This window comes from Diorhabda carinulata, chromosome 5 (assembly GCF_026250575.1).
Source record: "Diorhabda carinulata isolate Delta chromosome 5, icDioCari1.1, whole genome shotgun sequence".
In the NCBI taxonomy this organism is placed as follows: Eukaryota; Metazoa; Arthropoda; class Insecta; order Coleoptera; family Chrysomelidae; genus Diorhabda; species Diorhabda carinulata.
The window spans coordinates 31,190,476-31,218,460 of record NC_079464.1 but is presented as its reverse complement, the minus strand read 5'-3'; the positions used below and the strand labels follow the sequence as shown (position 1 = coordinate 31,218,460).

General features: G+C 33.7%; 1 protein-coding gene across 2 annotated transcripts; it reads right to left on the bottom strand.

Annotated features, from left to right (window-relative positions):
• Positions 1-108: 108 nt before the first annotated feature.
• Positions 109-26,929, bottom strand: LOC130894617 (homeobox protein goosecoid). Of its 2 annotated transcripts, XM_057801544.1 has the most exons (3): positions 26,529-26,929; positions 16,747-17,000; positions 144-326 (listed from the first exon to the last, which is right to left on the bottom strand). In XM_057801544.1, the coding sequence occupies exons 1-3, from the start codon at positions 26,800-26,802 to the stop codon at positions 144-146; spliced, it is 711 nt and encodes a 236-aa protein (XP_057657527.1). In that variant the 5' UTR covers positions 26,803-26,929. The 2 variants fall into 2 exon arrangements, 1 of the variants encoding a protein (XP_057657527.1); XR_009059350.1 differs by lacking the exons at positions 16,747-17,000; positions 26,529-26,929 and adding an exon at positions 1,189-1,423 and having other exon boundaries at positions 109-326.
• Positions 26,930-27,985: the final 1,056 nt, after the last annotated feature.

The window sequence follows — 27,985 nt, the reverse complement described above, 5'->3', positions numbered from 1 at the left end:
ATTTGAGCGGTTATTAGAAACAAAGTAAATTTCGTAATTCAAAAAACGTCAGTTTCCAATTTTAAAAACTTGAACAAAACAAAATTTATTTACAAAACATTCGATTGACTAGATAGAATCGTCTCGACGACCTGAATCGGAAACTATGCCACTTCGAGATCCGACGAATCGTCCTCGGAGAAATTCTGCGATTCGACCAATCGCGTCGTTTGGTCACCGGCCGTCGGCCGACTACACACGACGTCTTCTTCTTGCACTTTTCTTAATCTTTCCTGTTCTTCGCGTTTTTGTTTCCGCCATTTTGCGCGACGGTTTTTAAACCACACCTGCAACAAAACAAAACTATATTCATCTCAAATTTCTATTTATATTACAGTTCTATTGTATAACAAGGAAAAACCATTCACGTCTTCTATTGTTCTTAGAATAAAACCGACACTCGAATTGGTATTATTGTGATGCAAATACACGGTATAATATCAGAGTCAGGCTGATAACACCCGACTTTCTCGTATTTCGTTTCGTCATTTTCAGCCGTCTGCAACGCCGTCAAGTTGCCCTGCTTTTGACGTTAAGCACGTTTCGAGGTTGATATCATCATCTGACGGTAATTAAATTTTATTATTCCCGTTCTATTGTTATTAAAGGGGAAATCAAAATGGAAATATAAATCTTGAAAGGGTGTTTCAAAGGTTAACAACTTGACGTACGGCATTTCTCTATCTATATAATAGTTCCATGACAGAATCGATTACGAATCGATTTTAAAAGTTATAATTAAATTTAAGTTTTAATTTGTTTAATCTACATCAAAAAGTGTCACTTTAAATGTATATTTAATCGATTATTTATTTACATCACTGAATTTCACACTAAAATATGTTTCTAAATTAGTTACTAATTCGTTAGGAATCGATTCTTATTATAATATACGTTAAATATCATTTTTACTCCTTTTGGATGCTTAGCCACTACTCAAACACGAGTAGCTGTCCGTGTAACTGTATAGTTTAAGCGTCAGAGGCCAAATTATAATAAACGAAGATGTATTATTGATGTTTTATTTACGTTTAAATACTGTAATATTATAATAATAAATAAAGTGACTAATTTGTTTTTTTTTTTAATAATATATTCTATCTATATCAACAATCAATTCATCAAAATCGATATAAATGTATCACTTACGAAAATAAATAAACAAGTTGTTCTCTAATGCAGCAAGTGAAGGGAAAGGCTTCCCCGATACGTAGTTGTATTCTGAAGAGGGTTTTCACCTAACAAAACACTGTTAATAATCCTTCCATTGTTCGAGAATAAACGCCCGCAAAATCCACATTCGATACCCCGTACTCATATCATCGCATTAATAAATACAATTATCATTTTCAGCCGCTGATATAATTTGAATGTTTGTTTTTGGTTAGAACCGCAGATACAATAAACCTCGATTCATTATAGACGACGTTTACTTACGTCGCCGATACAATCGTTATTTAGACCGGGAAATTTTTTGTTTTGAAATTTTAATTTATAAACGATTAAATACCATCATTCGTAATTATTTAACCAACTATTATCTTCGTTTATAATTACGTTTCGGTGGATAGTATTTCGAAAAAACCCAAATAATTTAATAATATAAAACAAAAGATTAATATTGCAGCACTACATACAAACGTGTTATGAGTGTTGCATACTATATCTTGTTAATTTATGTCGTACACTGTTGCCGCATTCATAAAAAAGTCTTAATGTCAGTATATTCATTTTATTAAAAATGTTTTTTATTATAATTTATGCTTGTCTAGCTAAATATAAAGAATATTTTAATTAAAGTTTGTTTGTAATTTATATAATAAAATATTTTCTGGGATGGTGTATATCAGATTCTATATTTTGAAAATAAATATTTTACGCTGATAAGTAAATCTGGCAAACCCGATTAGATCGAAAGTTATAGGTGGGAACAAGGTCAAATAAAAACATTAACAAATTGATTTTTTTTTGTTAAAATGGTTTTTGATTTACAAATAACTATCCTAAAATTCATATTAATTTAGTATATAGGACGTAGCATGATGAAAATTAGTTTCAATTAGATTTTATAGAATTATATTATACATCTGTCAATCCACGTCGAACGTCTGAACCAACGTTGCCGCATTTATAAAAAAGTCTTAATATCAGTATATTCGTTTTATTAAAAATGTTTTTTATTATAATTTATGCTTGTCTAGCAAAATATAAAGAATATTTTAATTAAAATTTGTTTGTAATTTATATAATAAAACATTTTCTGGGATGGTGTATATTAGATTCTATATTTTGAAAATAAATATTTTCCTCGGATAAGTAAATCTGGCAAACCCGATTAGATCGAAAGTTATGGGTGGGAACAAGGTCAAATAAAAACATTAACAAATTGATTTTTTTTGTTAAAATGGTTTTTGATTTACAAATAACTATCGTATAATTCGTATTAATTTAGTATATAGGACGTAGCTTGATGAAAATTAGTCTCAATTAGATTTTATAGAATTATATTATACATCTGTCAATTCACGTCGAACGTATGAACCAACATTGCCGCATTTATATAAATAATTTGATGTTGATGTAAATTTTGATAAATTGAATCGAAATATTATACAGAGTGTATGTATAACATCAAACAATTTTATTATTTTGTAAACAACACTTTCCAAATTAAAATTCAAACGTCGATTTTTTTAACGAATACGCATATGTCGACGTCATTAATTTTGACGTAAAATACTACATACAGGGTGATCGATAAGTGTGATAAATTTTAGTGTCTTCTTTGAGATATCGATTTGAAACTTTTATGGATTACAACCATCATTAGTCTCGACATTTTAAAATTATTCTTATTATTACAGGGTGTTGTAGTACGCCGCGCCGTATCAGAGTCGATTTTTTTTTAATGAAACGTCAAATTGAATATTTCTTTGTTCGAATATGAAAAACGTCATCGGTAAACGTTTTTATTTCGGTACATAATATCGTTTTAACGCAAAGAGACACGCGATACCTTAAAAGTAAATCTGCCACAGAGCGGAGAAAAATATCGAAATACGAAAGATCCGAAGAGAAAAACGCCGTAGGGCCAAAGGACCCTAATAAATCCATATCGAATATATAAAAGCTTCCCTATTATCACGCTTTATACCGAGAAGCCCTTCTTCTTATACGCAAATTACCCCCCCGAAAATAAGCAAACGTTCCCCATTCTGTATAGTCTGGTATCGATTCCCGAAACCTTATATTCCATTTATTCGTGAATTAGTCGAACAAATCTAATTTATTCACTGTGTAAATATTCGGATTTTTAAAAGGCTACTTACCGCATCGCGAGAAGCCTTTCCGACACCACTTAATTATTTATGTGATTAAAAAAAACAATTTTCTCGATCGAATTGTGTGCAAATATATAATTTAATCGGAATCAGACTCTGGGGGACACTGTTCGCCCGTTTTCGTCGGTCGAAGCGAGGCTGCAAGGTCCGGCATCGCGGTCGTCAACCAAATGAGGTGACGACTCCAGGAACACGGACTTTAAAGGGAAAATCGGTTCTAAATAAGTTAAAAAACCGTTTCATCGGTGGTAAAACCGCGGGGCGTCGGTTTTTTCGGTCGTGCGTCAAGATTTTTGTGTTTTTCATACATACGATCATTATCAAATCGGAATTAGATCTAAAGATGGCGGCATTTGTTTGAAAAATACCTCCGGGTACTCTGGGGGACACTGTTCGTCCGTTTTCGTCGGTCGAAGCGAGGCTGCAAGGTCCGGCATCGCGGTCGTCAACCAAATGAGGTGACGACTCCTGGAATATTGCAAACAACGGACTTTAAAGGGAAAATCGGTTCTAAATAAGTTAAAAAACCGTTTCATCGGTGGTAAAACCGCGGGGCGTCGGTTTTTTCGGTCGTGCGTCGAGATTTTTGTGTTTTTCATACATACGATCATTATCAAATCGGAATTAGACCTAAAGATGGCGGCATTTGTTTGAAAAATACCTCCGGGTACTCTGGGGGACACTGTTCGTCCGTTTTCGTCGGTCGAAGCGAGGCTGCAAGGTCCGGCATCGCGGTCGTCAACCAAATGAGGTGACGACTCCAGGAACACGGACTTTAAAGGGAGAATCGGTTCTAAATAAGGCAAAAAACCGTTTCATCGCGGGAAAAACCACGAGGCGTCGGTTTTTTCGGTTGTGCGTCGATAAATTCGCTTTGAATTCGATGAATCGTCATCTGGAATCATCGCTTTATGCAAGTTTTGTGTAATTACAGGATGGATTTCGTTCAAAATCGAATTTTGTGACATAAAACGTCGATGGGGCGTTTAAACTGACATCGCGGCGACGTACCGTTAAATTGAGGAGTACTTGGGCGTTAGTTCCACCTGCAATCATCTATGGTACAATCCACAGACCTGAAGAAGTCCCCCGGGTACTCTATTCACCCGTTTTCGCGGGTTAAAGCGAGGCTGCAAGGACCGGCATCGCGGTCGTCAACCAAATGAGGCGATGACTCCTGGAATATTGCAAACAACGGACTTTAAAGGGAAAATCGGTTCTAAATAAGACAAAAATCGCTGGAAACACCACGGGGCGTCGGTTTTTTCGGTTGTGCGTCGATAAATTCGCTTCGAATTCGAATTACAGGATGGATTTCGTTCAAAATCGAATTATGTGACTTGAAACGTCGATGGGGCGTTTAAACCGATATATTTTTGGAGTGAATTTTCAAAAAAAAAAAAAGAATCCGAACGAACAGAAGCCGGAGATTGAGGTTGTGCCGATCGATGGCGCGCGTTTAATATAGAAGAAAGGGGAGCGCGGGCGTATGTATGCATACAACTCTAATTAACCTTCCGCTGAATTTTTGATCCATTTGAAACAATGGTATGTTTTGAGAATAAACAAAATTAGCCCTCCCCGATGTTGATACGCGGTAATAGAATAATCTGGAAACGACGCTAAAACAAGCGCGCGCTCGCCGCCGCCGCCGCCGCCGCCGAATCGCGTCGGCCCGCCAAGCCAAACAACGAATGGGAAAACACGCTCCCGCCGCCGCGGCCAACTTAATTGAATTATATGTACTGGGAAACGTTTAATAATAAAAGGAGTATTGTGGGCTTTGATGGATTATTCCGAGCTGAAAAGTGCGTTTTACGCCGAGCACCGCGTACGCGGCGAATAATTACAACGAAAATAAGAAAAAAAAAAAGTTTTTTTTTGTTTGTAAACGTTGCGGCGAATTAAACGGATCTTAATAAAAACTCCGAAATTCGACGAGGTTCGGCACGAATATTGTCTATACTTTTCGATCGCACCTCGTAATCAGTGGTCCCGTAGAAACGAAAGTGGCGAAAATCGCTTACTCCGAGTACAACGAAATTGTTAAAAATAAACTCCGACGACATTATTTTGTCGCGTAAAGTTCGACCTGGCGAAAATTTGGTGAAAAATACGCCTAAAGATGGCGCTGGAGTTTTATATCCGGCAAGAGGAATACCCCAAGCTCGGCGTAAAAGGGAAAACTCGATTCCAAATGTTTTGTAAACGTTAATCAAAATTTTTTTGTCGAAGTGACTTTCCAGAAGCCATATATTCACGAAAATCATTAGTACTTATTCTATTTTGAGTGAAAATATTTCAGGATAACTTTGGGCTGTCACGTGACCCTCAAAAAGCTTGAAGTTCTCTCAATAGCCGCACTGTAGATTAGTTCGGTCGTCCGGAACGCGGCGCGTCAACAACAGAGCCCGTTTTTAAGAATTCCCGTTTATGTTGCCGAACTTGTGCCGATTTTTCGATCTTTTGCCGCCGGATTTAATATCAAGATATCCTTGAAATTCTTAAAATTGTAAAAATAAAGTAAAAATTCCGTAGACTGTTCATTTAATCGGTAGATTTTTACTAATAGTTTGAATATTGATCAATATTCTCAAAAAAAAAACAGTAAATTTCCGTTTCTGGTTGAAAACTCTTAGTTCTTACGGATACCGGTGATCCAGAACGCCGCGCGTCGACAACAGAGCCCGTTTTTAAAAATTCCCGTTGTTGTTGCCGAACTTGTGCCGATTTTTCGATCTTTTGCCGCCGGATTTAATATCAAGATATCCTTGAAATTCTTAAAATTGTAAAAATAAAGTAAAAATTCCGTAGACTGTTCATTTAATCGGTAGATTTTTACTAATAGTTTGAATATTAACGGTAAATTTCCGTCTCCGGTTGAAAACTCTTAGTTCTTACGGATAGCGGTGATCCAGAACGCGGCGCGTCGACAACAGAGCCCGTTTTTAAAAATTCCCGTTGTTATTGATGGACTTGTGCCGATTTTTCGATCTTTTGCCGCCGGATTTAATATCAGGAAATCCTTGAAATTCGTAAAATTGTAAAAATAAAGTAAAAATTCCGTAGACTGTTCATTTAATCGGTAGATTTTTACTAGTAGTTTGAATCTTAATTAATATTCTCAAAAAAAAAAACGGTAAATCTCCCTTTCCAGTTAAAAACTCTTAGTTCTTACGGATACCGGTGGTCCAGAATGCGGCGCGTCGACAACAGAGCCCGTTTTTAAGAATTTCCAATACGTTTTCTTTTATTGTTGTTTTAATGTCCTGATACATTCAAAACTTGATATATTTTGTTCACCTGTATAATTTATGTCAGTTTCGTACATCACGTACTGCAAGGTTGGGTAAAGTGGAGACGGGAATTTTATTGGAAACGGAAGTTTAAAGCGACCGCGGAAGCAAAAGATACAACCAATGAAAGGCACGGCGTTGATTTAATTACTGGCTCAAACGGTTGCCAGATTTAATCCCGTGTGATTTTTTCTCGTAAGCATTTCTTGGGACAATCCGTATAAACAAATTTAACTCAGTTAACAATATTAACTTCTCTCGTACGTCGGGAAGTTAATTCTTTGCGGCTTATCCACTTAAGGGACGCCCCAAAAGAAATTACATAGTTAATGGATCTCTAGCGGTGGCTGGATAAGGATAAAGGAAACGGTTTCGGAAAAGAGGCAGAGAACGTAATCGCATGTGTCCATAACCTCGGGATATCTTCTACTGGACTTCGGAAAATCTCTCTTAAGTTTTATCCAATGTTTGTTTTTCTGGAAAAAGGACTTTTCTTGTTTTCTCGAAGGCTTTTTTTTATTCCTGACTGGATTATTTTCTCAAAACGAGCTTCATTATTTAGTTGAGTACATTTTTAGATATTTTCTTTTTAAATATTGACATTTACTATAAATGTATATATGAAATAATGCGTAAATAGAAATTTTCCGACTTCCCCGTATAATATGTTGTACTACAATTAATCATTCATTTAGTTTACAACGAATTTTTATTTTAAATATATTATTTTTTTTTTAAAACCGACCCTGTTCCGAATGAGATGCTTACGAGAGTAACGACCACCCATTGGTAAATCCCTTCAGAAACGCCCTTATGACAGTTGAAGCCGATACCTTTGACGGTTCACAGAGACAATGCTACGCATTAAAAATTGACAGACTTTTTAATGACCTCGTTTTCTCGAGTTTTAAGCCATTTTTATGCTCGGTCGATAATACAGTTGACTGTATACGATTGACATTTGACAAATGCTTTACTGATAATTCCGTATAATTGTAAATATTCATCCGAAGCCGGTATTGTATTTTACTTTTTCGCCAAAAGAAAAATGGAACAATCCAAAAAACAATTCACTTTACAGTTATTTGAATTGATAAAAAGTGGAAGTCAATCCGTTGCCAGAAGGTATCGTTTAGTTTCACGTACATATATATACACGTTGTTGCTAGGCATCTACTACCGTCCTTTATTTCTCGGCTGAGATAGAATCGAAAATATGAAACAGCGAAAAGTTGCTTTGTATCGATGCTACGAGGCGTATAGTTTTGATTTGATTATGTTCTACGTATCTGTTTTGGAGAAATTTATTTTTATTCCACGTCGATTTGGCAACGTACGGGCGGAACTGATATGTTTTCAAAAGGGGTAATATAATGAACAAAAACGTTTTTATTTCAACTGTATCGTAAAGGACAGGGACGGATTAAGTGAAACATTACGCAAAATATAATTAAAAATTTTTATTGACGTTTTCTTGATGTTTATTAATAAAAAAAGTTAATTTTTAACATAACTAGTGATTTAATTATTGTTTTTTACTTTATACGTTAAATTTTTGAGCTGTAATTACGTCAAGTTTCTTTGTAAATGATTCGATAAAGCTGAAATTTTAATAAAACGATATTTCTTTTGGAAAAATTCGACGTTTAATGCGGTAATATCGCGACGTACTTCGTAAGGCTTCTAGATTTTCTTTCCGTATGAGAAATTAGCTTTAAATGAATATTAACGAGTTATTTCCCAGTTTCGATGTTTCTTGTTTGTAACAGGAACGGACTCGCCCGCAAAAACACTTTTATAATACTATAATTTTTTTTTAACAATTTCAAATTATACAGGACGTTTAAATATAAATTTAATTACGAGACGTTTCGAGTTCTTCTGAACGGCCGTAACTTTATTCGATAAAAGTTGAAAATGTCAAATTTTATGACGTCAGCACAAGATTTGACACATTCGCATCGATGTTGCCATATTTCCAAACGTAAGTGGCGAATTTGAGGTTAAGTAACGTCGAACCATCAAGATTTATGACGTAACCGCTTCTTTTTGACGTCGTGGTTGTTTAAAAATAGAATTTATTCGAATACCAAGGGCGTAGGAAAAATTCAGTTCGTTATTAATCGTTATTTTGCGTTTTTTTTTTTTTCGCGATTGTAGTTTTAATAATTTCGAATTTGAACGGAGACATTTCCGAATCCGCCCCTGACCAAACAACCGATACAGTGTAACTTCAACTTTTGCCTCATTAACTTTCCCTTAACTTTGACTGTTTTCCGAACGGTTAGTTAATTGCAAATTCAGATTTTGCCGAGGCAAAACTTATTATTTCTCAGCCGCCTTCTTCTTCGTTTTTCGTTTTAATAAGGATATTAAATTGCGCCCAGATCTTAATAACGAGACCAATTAGGTGCTTTATAGCGAATATATTCCATTTAGAAATTGAATAACCGAAAATATCGGTTAAGTTTTCCGAAAATATATTTATATAAGATTTTAACTTTTACGGTTACCCCGAACTTGTTAATTAAACATCTAAGAATACGCATAGAAAGTACGGAATCGTATAGATCATCGAATTATATGTTTGTTCCGTAGCCGTGCCGCCACCTATGTGCGAATCGATTGATTACAGTTGCTATTAATTGGCTGGACGGGCGTGAGAGGTTAAGGCCAGTGTTTCGTATAAAAAAAAACGAAGAATTTGACACGTCAGCTTTTGTTTACGTGTTTAATGAATAAACGTGACGGGACGTTAATAAATTTAGTGTTTCCTCTACATTTTGAGGTTATTTCGATTGTTTTACTTCTAAATTCTTAAATATAAACATTTTTTTTGCAATTCGGAATGTAACGGACAGTCAAATACAAGAATATACACGGTGGGAAGTCCGAGGAAAAACCAGCTGGGACTAGAAGTACCAAAATCGCGTCCACGAGCTGTTGAGTACAAAAATGTCCACGTGGACAGGCCGAAAAGTCCTGATCGAAGCTATAAATTGATTGAAGTGTCCAAGAAGTATTACGAATTGACATATTACATCTGTAATGTACTTTCTTCTTCTTTTTCTTCTTCGAACGAGACTAGTTCGTATCCGAGACCTCCTCGGTCGGCGATTCAGTTGGTTACCAATTGTGACCGTTGCTGCTTTCGATTCGAATAGCTTCGATCGAAAGGGATCTGATCGGGTTCGGCTCGGCTCGATACGTTCGCCTTTCGGTCTGTCTACATTGACCAGTACACGCGGATTTATCGACATATATCTCATAGTTTAGTAGGAAAATGAAAGTAAATTTCCGTTTCCGGTCGAAAACTCTTAGTTCTTACGGGTACCGGTCGACCGGAACGAGGCGCGTCGATAACAGAGCCCGTTTTTAAGAATTCCCGTTGTTGTTGCTGGTCTTGTGCCGATTTTTCGATCTTTTGGCCTCCGATTTAATATCAGGAAATCGTTGAAATTCGTAAAATTGTAAAAATAAAGTAAAAATCCCGTAGATTGTTCATTTAAAACGGAGGTTTTTACAAATATTTTGAATTTTGATCAATATTCTCAAAAAAAACCAGTAAATTTCCGTTTCCGGTTGAAAACTCTTGGTTCTTACGGATACCGGTCGTCCGGAACGCGGCGCGTCGACAACAGAGCCCGTTTTTAAGAATTCCCGTTGTTGTTGCCGGACTTGTGCCGATTTTTCAATCTTTTGGCTTCCGATTTAATATCAGGAAATCGTTGAAATTCGTAAAATTGTACAAATAAAGTAAAAATCCCGTAAATTGTTCATTTAAAACGGAGGTTTTTACAAATGTTTTGAATTTTGATCAATATTCTCAAAAAAAACCAGTAAATTTCCGTTTCCGGTTGAAAACTCTTAGTTCTTACGGGTACCGGTCGACCGGAACGAGGCGCGTCGATAACAGAGCCCGTTTTTAAGAATTCCCGTTGTTGTTGCTGGTCTTGTGCCGATTTTTCAATCTTTTGGCTTCCGATTTAATATCAGGAAATCGTTGAAATTCGTAAAATTGTAAAAATAAAGTAAAAATCCCGTAGATTGTTCATTTAAAACGGAGATTTTTACCAAAATTTTGAATTTTGATCAATATTCTCAAAAAAAACCAGTAAATTTCCGTTTCCGGTTGAAAACTCTTGGTTCTTACGGGTACCGGTCGACCGGAACGAGGCGCGTCGATAACAGAGCCCGTTTTTAAGAATTCCCGTTGTTGTTGCTAGTCTTGTGCCGATTTTTCAATCTTTTGGCTTCCGATTTAATATCAGGAAATCGTTGAAATTCGTAAAATTGTAAAAATAAAGTAAAAATCCCGTAGATTGTTCATTTAAAACGGAGATTTTTACCAAAATTTTGAATTTTGATCAATATTCTCAAAAAAAAACCAGTAAATTTCCGTTTCCGGTTGAAAACTCTTGGTTCTTACGGGTACCGGTCGACCGGAACGCGGCGCGTCGACAACAGAGCCCGTTTTTAAGAATTCCCGTTGTTGTTGCTGGTCTTGTGCCGATTTTTCGATCTTTTGGCCTCCGATTTAATATCAGGAAATCGTTGAAATTCGTAAAATTGTACAAATAAAGTAAAAATCCCGTAAATTGTTCATTTAAAACGGAGATTTTTACAAATATTTTGAATTTTGATTAATATTCTCAAAAAAAAAAGTAAATTTCCCTTTCCGGTTGAAAACTGTTAGTTCCGGAACGCGGCGCGTCGACAACAGAGCCCGTTTTTAAAAATTCCCGTTGTTGTTGTTGCTGGAATTCGATAAACGCAATTTCGTAATTCGCGTTCGTACTCGGATACTTTTTCTTGTAACGTGAACTAGCGTCGGTTATTCATTTTGAAAACGCGGTTTCCTAAATAAATAGAAAATACGATTTTAACACCGAAATTATCATAATCAAATATAATTATGATCAAATATAAAGGAACAAAGTACTGAAAGTAACGATTTAGCCGACAAAATCGCCCGATTTGAACCCGATTGAGTTTCGGGACGAATCGAACAGGGAAATCAAAAATCAGCGTCTTATTTCCTCTTCACATCTTTGGAATATCCCGAAACGACGAATATTTATCGAAAGCATCGAAATGTTGAAAACAAATCGATTAATCGAAAATATCGTAAACTCTAGAGGGGGTAAAAACTTTTGATCGGTAGTGTATACAACACCGAAACCAGGAAATTCCATTAATCGGTCATACACTACTGGAATCAGCAATAAAGGTACCAAAACAAGTAAAAAAATCGAGATGATTACTTGGTTTAATTAAATCAAATTTTTACTTACTAAAAACTTTATTTGGTCTATTTATAAAAAACATAAAAACTTTTTTCTACGCCTATGTCTGTAAACGTCGTAAATCGCACTGCCAACATTCCTTGTAAATTTAACATTTAACAATAACATACACGTAATGAGATTTCATAACATACACGTGCATTTTGAGAAAGAAAACTTAAACTTTTCGGTTTAATTAAATAACAATCAAATTTTCAATTATTAAGACTTTATTCGGTCTATTTACACAAATTTAGTCAATTAAAAAACATAAAAATTTTTTTCTACGCCAATGTATGTAAACGTCAAAAATCGCGCTGTCATCATTCCTTGTAAATGACATTTCCGTTCTGAGACGAAAACTCAAATTTCTCGGTTTAATTAAATTAGAATCAAATTTTTATTTACGTACACACAAATTTAGTCAATTAAAAAATATAAAAACTTTTAGCATTAGCTAAATATGTATATATTAAATATTTAAAAAGTGATGCCCCTAAAATTAGGCAACACATATGTATATATGTATATTGTTTATAAATAGGATACGTTTTGTTAAATAGCATGCTATGGAAATAAACGTCATGTCATTTATACTTCTTTTTCTTCTTCTTTTTTTCTTTCTATCAATTTTATTAAGAAAATACGATTGTTTATAGAGGAAAGTGAGTTTGTAGCTTGTTTATATACTTCTAAATCGCAAATAACGTATCGGAAATCATAATATCGCGTATCTATTAGACGCCAATGCGACATCGCCTCGTTTCCAGGTAGAATGCAGACATCAAGAATATCAAAAACATGAAATTATTTTCAGTTGAGGTGTTCAGTCGAAAATGCCGCCTGGAAGCGCAGGATCAAAGGATATATGACGAATACAAAGCAGACAACAAGGCTTATTAATGTATAAAACTGACTTAAATATGTCTTTGACGTGCAAGTAAGCGGCATAATTGGAATTATTGTTTATTACGTAGAAACTAGATGTGTTATATCATTATCGAGAGGGCGGTTTAATTGACAATTGACGTACGATAAATACTTGGCTTCCATTTTCGTAAATTTCGAATTTATTGACGAAAATGAAGGATTTTAACAAAATCTTGTTAACAATACTTCGTATTTTCAATTTCCTTCTATTTTTAACTGTTTCTGTCTATTATTTTTTCATTTTTACGGCACGATTAAGCGAATTTCCTGGTTTCGGTCTTGTATACACTACCGGTCGAAAGTTTTTACCCCCTCTAGAGTTTACGATATTTTCGATTAATCGATTTTATTTTTAATATTTCGATGCTTTCGATAAATAATCGTCGTTTCGGGATATTCCAAAGATGTGAAGAGGAGATAAGACGCTGATTTTTGATTTCCCTGTTCGATTCGTCCCGAAACTCAATCGGGTTCAAATCGGGCGATTTTGTCGGCTAAATCGTTACTTTCAGTACTTTGTTCCTTTATATTTGATCATAATTATATTTGATTATGATAATTTCGGTGTTAAAATCGTATTTTCTATTTATTTAGGAAACCGCGTTTTCAAAATGAATAACCGACGCTAGTTCACGTTACAAGAAAAAGTATCCGAGTACGAACGCGAATTACGAAATTGCGTTTATCGAATTCCAGCAACAACAACAACGGGAATTTTTAAAAACGGGCTCTGTTGTCGACGCGCCGCGTTCCGGAACTAACAGTTTTCAACCGGAAAGGGAAATTTACTTTTTTTTTTGAGAATATTAATCAAAATTCAAAATATTTGTAAAAATCTCCGTTTTAAATGAACAATTTACGGGATTTTTACTTTATTTGTACAATTTTACGAATTTCAACGATTTCCTGATATTAAATCGGAGGCCAAAAGATCGAAAAATCGGCACAAGACCAGCAACAACAACGGGAATTCTTAAAAACGGGCTCTGTTGTCGACGCGCCGCGTTCCGGTCGACCGGTACCCGTAAGAACCAAGAGTTTTCAACCGGAAACGGAAATTTACTGGTTTTTTTTTGAGAATATTGATCAAAATTCAAAATTTTGGTAAAAATCTCCGTTTTAAATGAACAATTTACGGAATTTTTACTTTATTTGTACAATTTTACGAATTTCAACGATTTCCTGATATTAAATCTGGCGTTAAATGATCGAAAAATCGGCACAAGTCCAGCAACAACAACGGGAATTCTTATAAACGGGCTCTGTTGTCGACGCGCCGCGTTCCGGAACTAAGAGTTTTCAACCGGAAAGGGAAATTTACTGTTTTTTTTGAGAATATTGATCAAAATTCAAAATATTTGTAAAAATCTTCGTTTTAAATGAACAATTTACGGAATTTTTACTTTATTTGTATAATTTTACGAATTTCAACGATTTCCTGATATTAAATCTGGCGTTAAATGATCGAAAAATCGGCACAAGTCCGGCAACAACAACGGGAATTTTTAAAAACGGGCTCTGTTGTCGACGCGCCTCGTTCTGAACGATCGGCAACCGTAAAAACTAAGAGTTTTCAGTCGAAAATGGAAATTTTTTGTTTTTTTTTTTCGTAAATTTGGAGTTTTTATTTCCGATATTATATTGTCAAACTTTATTCGTATAATTTTAGAAATAAAATCGATCTTCTGAATATTTAGTCGTTTAGAAAACGTATCGCGTATCTCGTATGGCGTATCGTATTTGTGATTTTAGTATTTATTCGATTGAGATTCACAATCTGGTCCTAATCGAGTTTTCTCCCGATCTGTATCTGGAAAATCCTCGTCGAGGAGAGAACGAATACACTGTCAAAACATTCGCTCCATTTGCTAAACTAACTAAACTGCTTTGCCTCTTATTTATATTGCGGGGAAATTCGCCGGTTAACCGACATTTCTGGCCGTTCTCCGCCAAACCGACCGCCCGCCCGCCCGCCGTTTTCCATATTTAAATACGCCGCGTTAAAACACCGAAACGAACAGAGAAAAAACAAAACAAAATATTTAAAAAGAAAAGAAGAAGAAGAAGAAGAAGAAGCGAAGCCATTTAATTTTCTAGAATAAAGAAAGTCCGTCTTTACTTTGTTCGAACGAGCGCGGAATTTAGCGAATTGCAAATTTCGCAACCCCAATAAATTAATTTTATTTTCATTTATTTATATGAATTTTATGTGACACCGAAAGGATCGAGAAAAACCGATGGGAAAACTGAAAAAAATTACGAATTTCGAAAAAAATCTTATAAAAAACCGAACGCGCAAAAAAAGTTGATTATTTGAAAAGAAAAATGGGGAAAAAATGTTGTACAATACAAGGACAGTTCCAGAAATACCTAACCTGACCTAGAGATGGCGGTAGTTGCTTGAAAAACATCGCCGAACATCCCCAGCTAGTACTTTTGAAGCTCTAGTAGGTTTTCTACGCTTTTGCGTCTCCGGATCTATTCTGGGTGAAGGTCTTTCAAATATTTCGCGAGGATAGTCCCAGAAGTACCTAACCTGACCTAGAGATGGCGGTAGTTGCTTTAGATAGTCCCAGAAGTACCTGGATTGACTTAAATATGGCGGTAGTTGCTTGAAGTAGACGTATATGTTCAAAGTTTGAAGATTACACGTTGTCTAGTATTTGGAACATGGAAAAATCAATCGTTTTATTCTAGATTCTCTGTCGAAGACTGATCTTTCGTTATCATCAGTAAAATATTGAGTATTTAAACGAGGTGGTACGACCTGCGAAGCCCAAGATCGCACTGGTCGACCAAATGACGTGACTACTCCAGAAATGTTGAAGAAAATCATCAAACAGATACTAGATTTGAAGTGCGCCAGCTAGCGGACTTAGTGGACGTTTCAAAAAGTGCGGTACATCGTTTGAAACTGAAAATTTGTCCATGACTTGAAACTCGAGACAAAGACGGTTCCGAAGAAGACAAACACCGAAATCCAGCAAAAACGGCCGCATTCGGTTAAAAAAAAGTACGAATCGCCATCTTATACACCCTATTCTCCACATTTAACCACCCGGGATTATTTCTTGTTCCCAGATTCGAAAAAACTTATCGGAAATCGCCGCGAAAAGTTTTCGATTAAAAAAATGTTTTCGTTCGAAATGTTTCAGGTACTTTCGATACCGTCCTCGTATAACTTGATTCTAATGTCAATAAACTACCGAATCTCGAAAAAATCATCGATTCCTTCGGATAGTTCGCTTCGGTACTCGAGGTACTTACTACCGGTTAGATTTTGAAGTGGTTCTCGCTGGGTGGTTTCGAAATGTGTCAGCACAATTTTTATTTACACAAAAATAGTCGAGTGGCGTTACACGTTTGCATTTTCCAATCGAAAAATCTAAATTCGATCCGTTATTTTTAACAATTTCATATTTATCCCGTACTACGAGGGTTGTTTTCGATTTTCGACTTCCGCTCCACCATTTTCCGTCGATCGCGGTCACATAAAATGGCCGTCGAAACGATATACGTAATTGTGTAAAGATGGCCGATAACGGACTCGGATCGATGAAACTTCGATTGGTTTTTCGCGATCAATGAACAAAATGTTGATCGATCGGAGGTTATACTTGGAATCGCCCTCGTATTCGCCTTGTTTACGGGATTAGGGTACGAATAAATAACATGGATAATTCTTGAAAGTGCGAAATTCCACTAGAGGGCTCTAATGAATTATTAATAGAGGTGGTAGAATACAAAACATCGCGTATAAACATCGGAACCGACGGAGCGCGATTTCACCGACACGTACGTCGATTTAATCGCATCGCGCCGATTTTATATCTAATAAAAATCGAAGGCACTCACCTCGACCCTCTCCTCCTTCAAATCGACCTTCAAGGCCAGCTGTTCCCTGAGTACCACATCCGGATAATGCGTTTGCTCGAACGTAGCTTCGAGCTGCTCGAGCTGCTCTTCGCTGAAAATGGTTCGATGGCGTCGTTTTCTTTTAGGCGGTTGGTGTTGCGCGTGATGGTGGCCGGCGCCGGCTAAAGTAGCCGCCTGAGTCGCCGCCGCCAATGCATGCACGTAATCGGGATACAGCCCCGGGTACGCCATAGCTGAAACGAAAATAACGATTTTGGTACCTTTCGTGCATCATCAACATAATAAACGTGTTGTGTAACTCCTAATAAGTTGGGCTAAACGAGAATCCAGATATTTGTGGTATAAAGGCGTTTTTTTGAACTAACGTATTTAAGAATCGATTATTTTTCAATCGTTTTCGATAAATAATGATTAATAACCGATATTATAACGAATAATCGATTGGTGTGTCAATATTTCATTAAAATCATAGAATTATTGTATTGTGGAGTGTACGGTGCCTTTGAAAAGTGACATTTCGGTTTTGACGGATTAAAATCATCGAATTATCGAATCGTGTCTTAAAATTTCATTAAAATCGTAGAAACGTCTTTAAGAATCGATTATTTTTCAATCGTTTTCGATAAATAATGATTAATAATCAATATTATAACGAATAATCGATTGGTGTGTCAATATTTCATTAAAATCATAGAATTATTGTATTGTGGAGTGTACGGTGCCTTTGAAAAGTGACATTTCGGTTTTGACGGATTAAAATCATCGAATTATCGAATCGTGTCTTAAAATTTCATTAAAATCGTAGAAACGTCTTTAAGAATCGATTATTTTTCAATCGTTTTCGATAAATAATGATTAATAACCGATATTATAACGAATAATCGATTGGTGTGTCAATATTTCATTAAAATCATAGAATTATTGTATTGTGGAGTGTACGGTGCCTTTGAAAAGTGACATTTCGGTTTTGACGGATTAAAATCATCGAATTATCGAATCGTGTCTTAAAATTTCATTAAAATCGTAGAATCGTCTTTAAGAATCGATTATTTTTCAATCGTTTTCGATAAATAATGATTAATAACCGATATTATAACGAATAATCGATTGGTGTGTCAATATTTCATTAAAATCATAGAATTATTGTATTGTGGAGTGTACGGTGCCTTTGAAAAGTGACATTTCGGTTTTGACGGATTAAAATCATCGAATTATCGAATCGTGTCTTAAAATTTCATTAAAATCGTAGAAACGTCTTTAAGAATCGATTATTTTTCAATCGTTTTCGATAAATAATGATTAATAACCGATATTATAACGAATAATCGATTGGTGTGTCAATATTTCATTAAAATCATAGAATTATTGTATTGTGGAGTGTACGGTGCCTTTGAAAAGTGACATTTCGGTTTTGACGGATTAAAATCATCGAATTATCGAATCGTGTCTTAAAATTTCATTAAAATCGTAGAAATGTCTTTAAGAATCGATTAGTTTTCAATCGTTTTCGATAAATAATAATTAATAACCGATATTATAACGAATAATCGATTGGTGTGTCAATACTTCATTAAAATCATAGAATTATTGTATTGTGGAGTGTACGGTGCCTTTGAAAAGTGACATTTCGGTTTTGACGGATTAAAATCATCGAATTATCGAATCGTGTCTTAAAATTTCATTAAAATCGTAGAAATGTCTTTAAGAATCGATTAGTTTTCAATCGTTTTCGATAAATAATAATTAATAACCGATATTATAACGAATAATCGATTGGTGTGTCAATACTTCATTAAAATCATAGAATTATTGTATTGTGGAGTGTACGGTGCCTTTGAAAAGTGACATTTCGGTTTTGACGGATTAAAATCATCGAATTATCGAATCGTGTCTTAAAATTTCATTAAAATCGTAGAAATGTCTTTAAGAATCGATTAGTTTTCAATCGTTTTCGATAAATAATGATTAATAACCGATATTATAACGAATAATCGATTGGTGTGTCAATACTTCATTAAAATCATAGAATTATTGTATTGTGGAGTGTACGGTGCCTTTGAAAAGTGACATTTCGGTTTTGACGGATTAAAATCATCGAATTATCGAATCGTGTCTTAAAATTTCATTAAAATCGTAGAAATGTCTTTAAGAATCGATTAGTTTTCAATCGTTTTCGATAAATAATAATTAATAACCGATATTATAACGAATAATCGATTGGTGTGTCAATACTTCATTAAAATCATAGAATTATTGTATTGTGGAGTGTACGGTGCCTTTGAAAAGTGACATTTCGGTTTTGACGGATTAAAATCATCGAATTATCGAATCGTGTCTTAAAATTTCATTAAAATCGTAGAAACGTCTTTAAGAATCGATTAATTTTCAATCGTTTTCGATAAATAATGATTAATAATCAATATTATAACGAATAATCGATTGGTGTGTCAATATTTCATTAAAATCATAGAATTATTGTATTGTGGAGTGTACGGTGCCTTTGAAAAGTGACATTTCGGTTTTGACGGATTAAAATCATCGAATTATCGAATCGTGTCTTAAAATTTCATTAAAATCGTAGAATCGTCTTTAAGAATCGATTATTTTTCAATCGTTTTCGATAAATAATGATTAATAACCGATATTATAACGAATAATCGATTGGTGTGTCAATATTTCATTAAAATCATAGAATTATTGTATTGTGGAGTGTACGGTGCCTTTGAAAAGTGACATTTCGGTTTTGACGGATTAAAATCATCGAATTATCGAATCGTGTCTTAAAATTTCATTAAAATCGTAGAAACGTCTTTAAGAATCGATTATTTTTCAATCGTTTTCGATAAATAATGATTAATAACCGATATTATAACGAATAATCGATTGGTGTGTCAATATTTCATTAAAATCATAGAATTATTGTATTGTGGAGTGTACGGTGCCTTTGAAAAGTGACATTTCGGTTTTGACGGATTAAAATCATCGAATTATCGAATCGTGTCTTAAAATTTCATTAAAATCGTAGAATCGTCTTTAAGAATCGATTATTTTTCAATCGTTTTCGATAAATAATGATTAATAACCGATATTATAACGAATAATCGATTGGTGTGTCAATATTTCATTAAAATCATAGAATTATTGTATTGTGGAGTGTACGGTGCCTTTGAAAAGTGACATTTCGGTTTTGACGGATTAAAATCATCGAATTATCGAATCGTGTCTTAAAATTTCATTAAAATCGTAGAAACGTCTTTAAGAATCGATTATTTTTCAATCGTTTTCGATAAATAATGATTAATAACCGATATTATAACGAATAATCGATTGGTGTGTCAATATTTCATTAAAATCATAGAATTATTGTATTGTGGAGTGTACGGTGCCTTTGAAAAGTGACATTTCGGTTTTGACGGATTAAAATCATCGAATTATCGAATCGTGTCTTAAAATTTCATTAAAATCGTAGAAATGTCTTTAAGAATCGATTAGTTTTCAATCGTTTTCGATAAATAATAATTAATAACCGATATTATAACGAATAATCGATTGGTGTGTCAATACTTCATTAAAATCATAGAATTATTGTATTGTGGAGTGTACGGTGCCTTTGAAAAGTGACATTTCGGTTTTGACGGATTAAAATCATCGAATTATCGAATCGTGTCTTAAAATTTCATTAAAATCGTAGAAACGTCTTTAAGAATCGATTATTTTTCAATCGTTTTCGATAAATAATGATTAATAACCGATATTATAACGAATAATCGATTGGTGTGTCAATATTTCATTAAAATCATAGAATTATTGTATTGTGGAGTGTACGGTGCCTTTGAAAAGTGACATTTCGGTTTTGACGGATTAAAATCATCGAATTATCGAATCGTGTCTTAAAATTTCATTAAAATCGTAGAAATGTCTTTAAGAATCGATTAGTTTTCAATCGTTTTCGATAAATAATAATTAATAACCGATATTATAACGAATAATCGATTGGTGTGTCAATACTTCATTAAAATCATAGAATTATTGTATTGTGGAGTGTACGGTGCCTTTGAAAAGTGACATTTCGGTTTTGACGGATTAAAATCATCGAATTATCGAATCGTGTCTTAAAATTTCATTAAAATCGTAGAAATGTCTTTAAGAATCGATTAGTTTTCAATCGTTTTCGATAAATAATAATTAATAACCGATATTATAACGAATAATCGATTGGTGTGTCAATACTTCATTAAAATCATAGAATTATTGTATTGTGGAGTGTACGGTGCCTTTAAAAAATGACATTTTGTAATATTTTTTCTTAGTTTTCAGCGATTTTTGTAATTTCTATAAAAATACACGCTTCTCGGTATCTCGAAAAAACAATTTCTATTTTCATCAATTCATTATAGTTTACCGGGCGTCGTATGTTAAAAACTCGTCACAAATTTCCAAAATTTTCTCGACCGTCGTCGTACATCGTTATTCACGATAAATCGACGTTCCATACATTTATTTACATCTGTTCGGATTTCGTTGTTAAGTGCATGGGGATGTTACCGCTCAAAATTGCCGTGGCGTGAATTCACACCTGATCACACCCCGATCCTCGCTACATCACTTCACGATCTCCATACCAACTTTCCATATTCTTACCGGATTTCAACCGCAAATACATTTTCCTCCCGCCTTTCCATTCTTATTTTTGTCGTCGTCTGTCAGACAAACGCCTCTCGAATCGATTCAACTTCAATTTTTCTTCAGTATTTAAGACGGTATCGAAAAAAATACGCTTAAACGTCCCTATTAACCAAATTTTGATCTACGACGGGCGTTCCGAAAGTTTCCAACCTCGAACAAATCCGATCGGAATATTTTCGTTAGTTTACTAGTTTATTTCAGTATTTTTCACGTCGAAAATCGAATTTCACTGCCCAAAACTGGATTATTGATGTTTTAATACCTTCGTTACAACTTTTTAAGCGTTCAATTCGCAAATTCAAGTTCGATTAGAGGTTATGTTCACGTTTACGACTTATTAGGTGTAAATAATTTAATTTTAATTCATTCTAAAAGAAAAAATTCGTAAAAAATAATCTTAGAACGGATTTAATCAAGTTTAAGTTCCAAAAAAAGTCTTTACGGTGGATGATTCATCGATTCGATGTTTTGACAGTTCAAAAACGTTTTTGAATGCGTTTTGTCATGGTGGGAATTGATTGTGTAGTTCTGTGGTTCCGATGACACGAAAATATGACAAAAGAACGTATCTTACGAGATAAAGTATTTTTTGAAAGTTTTCGGATTGAAAATGGCGTTTAACCTGGAATGTAAGCTTTTAAATACAACTCCCGACGGGTCGAAATCTCCTTATTTAAAAATCCAACAGTTTTTAAGTAACTTTCTCTTAGTTCTTTCATGCGTAACGATCCCTAAAAAAAAGGGCACGGGGAAAAATTTTGCATCGCGAAAGCCCGAGGCACGTTTCAGATGAAAATATGAATTATTATTTAATCGCTTTTAAATCGCAAGGGGTTCGACGGTATCGATTCAAATGGAAAACAAATGTTCCTACTTCGAATAAAAAATACGTTTTCATACGCCCCCTGTATACGTGAATGATTTAACCTTTCCCAATTATTTAATTAGAATTTGTTAAGAATGTTGTCAAATGTCAAATATATTAATACATTTTCTAATATTTACGTACTTGTGTAGTACAAAATAAGAAAAAGTTTTAGTAAAATTCGATTTAATTAGAATGATTAAACTTTAAATTCTATATTCGACATTGAACAATTTATCAATGAAAAATGATAAGTTTGACAACAAACTATACGTGCAGTTACATTGAATAAGTATATCCAACTTAAAAAAAAATAAATCACTTTCCCTCTACGTCAAAGTACATAAATAAATTATCATAGATTATTGAAAAGTATGGAGATTTACTTCTATTATATTAAATTATTGTAATGAAGAATATTATTTTGGTATTTCGAAGTAATCGTTTCGGAAGTTATTTTCCGACGCGATGTCGAGAAATCATAGTAAAATTGAATTGAATAAATCTGTAATTGATGTATTGAAAAATCGATAAGTTTTAAATTGTTTAGATAAATAACAATCGATAATCAATAACGAATAATCGAATCATGTGTCAATATTTCATTGGAATCATAGAATTATTGTATTGTGGAGTGTACGGTGCCTTTAAAAAGTGACATTTTGGTTTTGACGAATTAAAATCATCGAATTATCGAATCGTGTCTTAAAATTTCATTAAAAATCATAGAAACGTCTTTAAGAATCGATTAATTTTCAATCGTTTTCGATAAATAATCATTAATAATCAATATTATAACGAATAATCGATTGGTGTGTCAATATTTCATTAAAATCATAGAATTATTGTATTGTGGAGTGTACGGTGCCTTTAAAAAGTGACATTTCGGTTTTGACGGATTAAAATCATCGAATTATCGAATCGTGTCTTAAATTTTCATTAAAATCATAGAAATGTCTTTAAGAATCGATTATTTTTCAATCGTTTTCGATAAATAATCATTAATAATCAATATTATAACGAATAATCGATTGGTGTGTCAATATTTCATTAAAATCATAGAATTATTTGTATTGTGGACTATACAGTGCCTTTAAAAAATGACATTTTGGTTTTGACGAATTATAATCGACGAATTATCAAATCGTGTCTTAAAATTTCATTAAAAATCATAGAAACGTCTTTAAGAATCGATTAATTTTCAATCGTTTTCGATAAATAATCATTAATAATCAATATTATAACGAATAATCGATTGGTGTGTCAATATTTCATTAAAATCATAGAATTATTGTATTGTGGAGTGTACGGTGCCTTTAAAAAGTGACATTTCGGTTTTGACGGATTAAAATCATCGAATTATCGAATCGTGTCTTAAATTTTCATTAAAATCATAGAAATGTCTTTAAGAATCGATTATTTTTCAATCGTTTTCGATAAATAATCATTAATAATCAATATTATAACGAATAATCGATTGGTGTGTCAATATTTCATTAAAATCATAGAATTATTTGTATTGTGGACTATACAGTGCCTTTAAAAAATGACATTTTGGTTTTGACGAATTAAAATCATCGAATTATCGAATCGTGTCTTAAAATTTCATTAAAAATCATAGAAACGTCTTTAAGAATCGATTAATTTTCAATCGTTTTCGATAAATAATCATTAATAATCAATATTATAACGAATAATCGATTGGTGTGTCAATATTTCATTAAAATCATAGAATTATTGTATTGTGGAGTGTACGGTGCCTTTGAAAAGTGACATTTCGGTTTTGACGGATTAAAATCATCGAATTATCGAATCGTGTCTTAAAATTTCATTAAAATCGTAGAAACGTCTTTAAGAATCGATTATTTTTCAATCGTTTTCGATAAATAATGATTAATAATCAATATTATAACGAATAATCGATTGGTGTGTCAATATTTCATTAAAATCATAGAATTATTGTATTGTGGAGTGTACGGTGCCTTTGAAAAGTGACATTTCGGTTTTGACGAATTATAATCGACGAATTATCAAATCGTGTCTTAAAATTTCATTAAAATCGTAGAAATGTCTTTAAGAATCGATTATTTTTCAATCGTTTTCGATAAATAATAATTAATAACCGATATTATAACGAATAATCGATTGGTGTGTCAATATTTCATTAAAATCATAGAATTATTTGTATTGTGGACTATACAGTGCCTTTAAAAAATGACATTTTGGTTTTGACGAATTATAATCGACGAATTATCAAATCGTGTCTTAAAATTTCATTAAAAATCATAGAAATATCTTTAAGAATCGATTAATTTTCAATCGTTTTCGATAAATAATCATTAATAATCAATATTATAACGAATAATCGATTGGTGTGTCAATATTTCATTAAAATCATAGAATTATTGTATTGTGGAGTGTACGGTGCCTTTGAAAAGTGACATTTCGGTTTTGACGGATTAAAATCATCGAATTATCGAATCGTGTCTTAAAATTTCATTAAAATCGTAGAAACGTCTTTAAGAATCGATTATTTTTCAATCGTTTTCGATAAATAATGATTAATAATCAATATTATAACGAATAATCGATTGGTGTGTCAATATTTCATTAAAATCATAGAATTATTGTATTGTGGAGTGTACGGTGCCTTTAAAAAATGACATTTTGGTTTTGACGAATTATAATCGACGAATTATCAAATCGTGTCTTAAAATTTCATTAAAAATCATAGAAATATCTTTAAGAATCGATTAATTTTCAATCGTTTTCGATAAATAATCATTAATAATCAATATTATAACGAATAATCGATTGGTGTGTCAATATTTCATTAAAATCATAGAATTATTGTATTGTGGAGTGTACGGTGCCTTTAAAAAATGACATTTCGGTTTTGACGGATTAAAATCATCGAATTATCGAATCGTGTCTTAAATTTTCATTAAAATCGTAGAAATGTCTTTAAGAATCGATTATTTTTCAATCGTTTTCGATAAATAATAATTAATAACCGATATTATAACGAATAATCGATTGGTGTGTCAATACTTCATTAAAATCATAGAATTATTGTATTGTGGAGTGTACGGTGCCTTTGAAAAGTGACATTTCGGTTTTGACGGATTAAAATCATCGAATTATCGAATCGTGTCTTAAAATTTCATTAAAATCGTAGAAATATCTTTAAGAATCGATTATTTTTCAATCGTTTTCGATAAATAATGATTAATAATCAATATTATAACGAATAATCGATTGGTGTGTCAATATTTCATTAAAATCATAGAATTATTGTATTGTGGAGTGTACGGTGCCTTTGAAAAGTGACATTTCGGTTTTGACGGATTAAAATCATCGAATTATCGAATCGTGTCTTAAAATTTCATTAAAATCGTAGAAACGTCTTTAAGAATCGATTATTTTTCAATCGTTTTCGATAAATAATGATTAATAATCAATATTATAACGAATAATCGATTGGTGTGTCAATATTTCATTAAAATCATAGAATTATTGTATTGTGGAGTGTACGGTGCCTTTGAAAAGTGACATTTCGGTTTTGACGGATTAAAATCATCGAATTATCGAATCGTGTCTTAAATTTTCATTAAAATCGTAGAAATGTCTTTAAGAATCGATTATTTTTCAATCGTTTTCGATAAATAATAATTAATAACCGATATTATAACGAATAATCGATTGGTGTGTCAATATTTCATCGGAATCATAGAATTATTGTATTGTGGAGTGTACGGTGTCTTTGAAAAGTGACAAAATGGTTTTGACGGATTAAAATCATCGAATTATCGAATCGTGTCTTAAATTTTCATTAAAATCGTAGAAATATTGATGTGTAGTTTATACAGAGCTTTAAAAAAATAACGTTTCCAGGAATCGATTAATTTCAAATTGTTTTAGACAAATAATAATCGATAACTAATATTGAAGTGTGTCAATAAATCAATAAAATGATAGAAATATTGATGCGTACAATATACAGAGTATTTAAAAAGTAACGTTTCGAGATATCAATAATTTTCAAATTATTTCCAATAAATACGCGACTTGATTGTGTAATTATGAATTATTTCGATATTATCAGTGTCTCAAATCACAGTCACTTTTCGATATTAGATACAATAAATAAAATAAGCGGATAAAAGTTTTTTTTTTGTTTGTTTGAAGAAACGTATATCGAAGCGCTCACCCAAAAAATTCGCCGGACCAGTTCCGAAGCCCCCGGAAGCAGCCAAATGCCCCAAAGGCATCGGATGATGGTGCTGCAAAATCGTCGGTCTTTGCTGAACCGTCGGTTTACTTGGCCTCGGCGCCAAAATACTATCGATAGTAAACAACGAACTACTAGTGCTGCTAGACGAAGCGGCGGCCCCCCTCGATTTATTCCCGTAAACGGGTTTGAAACCTTCGCCGAGAAAAACGTTACCGAAGAAATCGCTCCTCTGCTGCGACGTTTCGACCATTTTGACGTCCTCTTCCGAGAAATCGTCTTCGCACCAATCCAAATCACTGTCGCGCTTAAACGAAGCCAGCGTGCGTGCGTGCGTGCGTGTCTACAATATTTACCCGAAACTAGACGCAAACAAGCACTGAAACCATCACTGTACCCGAAACGAGAAACGCGGAGAGGCAGGAGATAACTCGACAGGACGAAGATGACAGATCCGCCCCGCCCATCTCGGCCGCTATTGGCGACCGGGGAAGTAGTCCGTCCAATGAAAACAGAGAGTCGCGTGCAACGAGGGGCGATATTTTGCTAAATGGTTCAAATAGAGTTGTCACAGGGAAATCCGATGCGTATTAGGGGTGTTTTGTCTATTGTCCGACGGTATTAATGTTGTCATCGTTTTATGTCGCACAGGGGCGGAACGAACAATAGAAATAACTATCGAACGAACCGTTGAAAACCATCCTACAAAATTCGTTCTTATTATTCGATAAATACAACGAAAAACTAGACAAAATAAAAAATAATATTGTACGAGGGAGGTTTGACAACTTGACGCCATATTCGACTGTCATCTGTCATAAGATTATTTTTACTTTTTCTTCTTTTTATTACGTTCAAACTTTTTTCCTTGAATCAAATGTCTCCCTCTCGTAATACAAGCGAAAAAATTTGCTACGAAAGACTGTATTCACTAGATATGACCCCCTGGTGACTTCTTCCCGTTTCCTAACCTCAAATTTTCGCTTGGACGAACGATATGTCTGTTGTCTAAATTCTATCGGTTCGGAAACTTTTCAAATAACCCTTGTATATCGGAAATATTGAAATTCGAAAAACCGTTTCGATATTCGCTGAATATCACGATGATTTTTTATATTTTTATTTTAAAATTGTTTTACCAATCGATATAAATCAGTTGCGTCACCACACTCGACTACAGATTACCCCCTTTGTGACGCCACTGAGTAGGTGTGTTTAAGCGTCGGCTTGGTGGGGAGACGTGAACCCTATAGGTAATCCTCGAAGTTATTCAAATTAAGGGGCTTGATAAAACTATGTATTTAAAATGATAATTACGGTGGTGATATGGGTTTAATCTCTACCTGAAATCTAGTGAGGGGTTGTTTAATAAAGTCCAATGTGTTTTTACAAATAGAAAATTAGTATATGATGTTTGAATATGGAAAAAAAGAAGA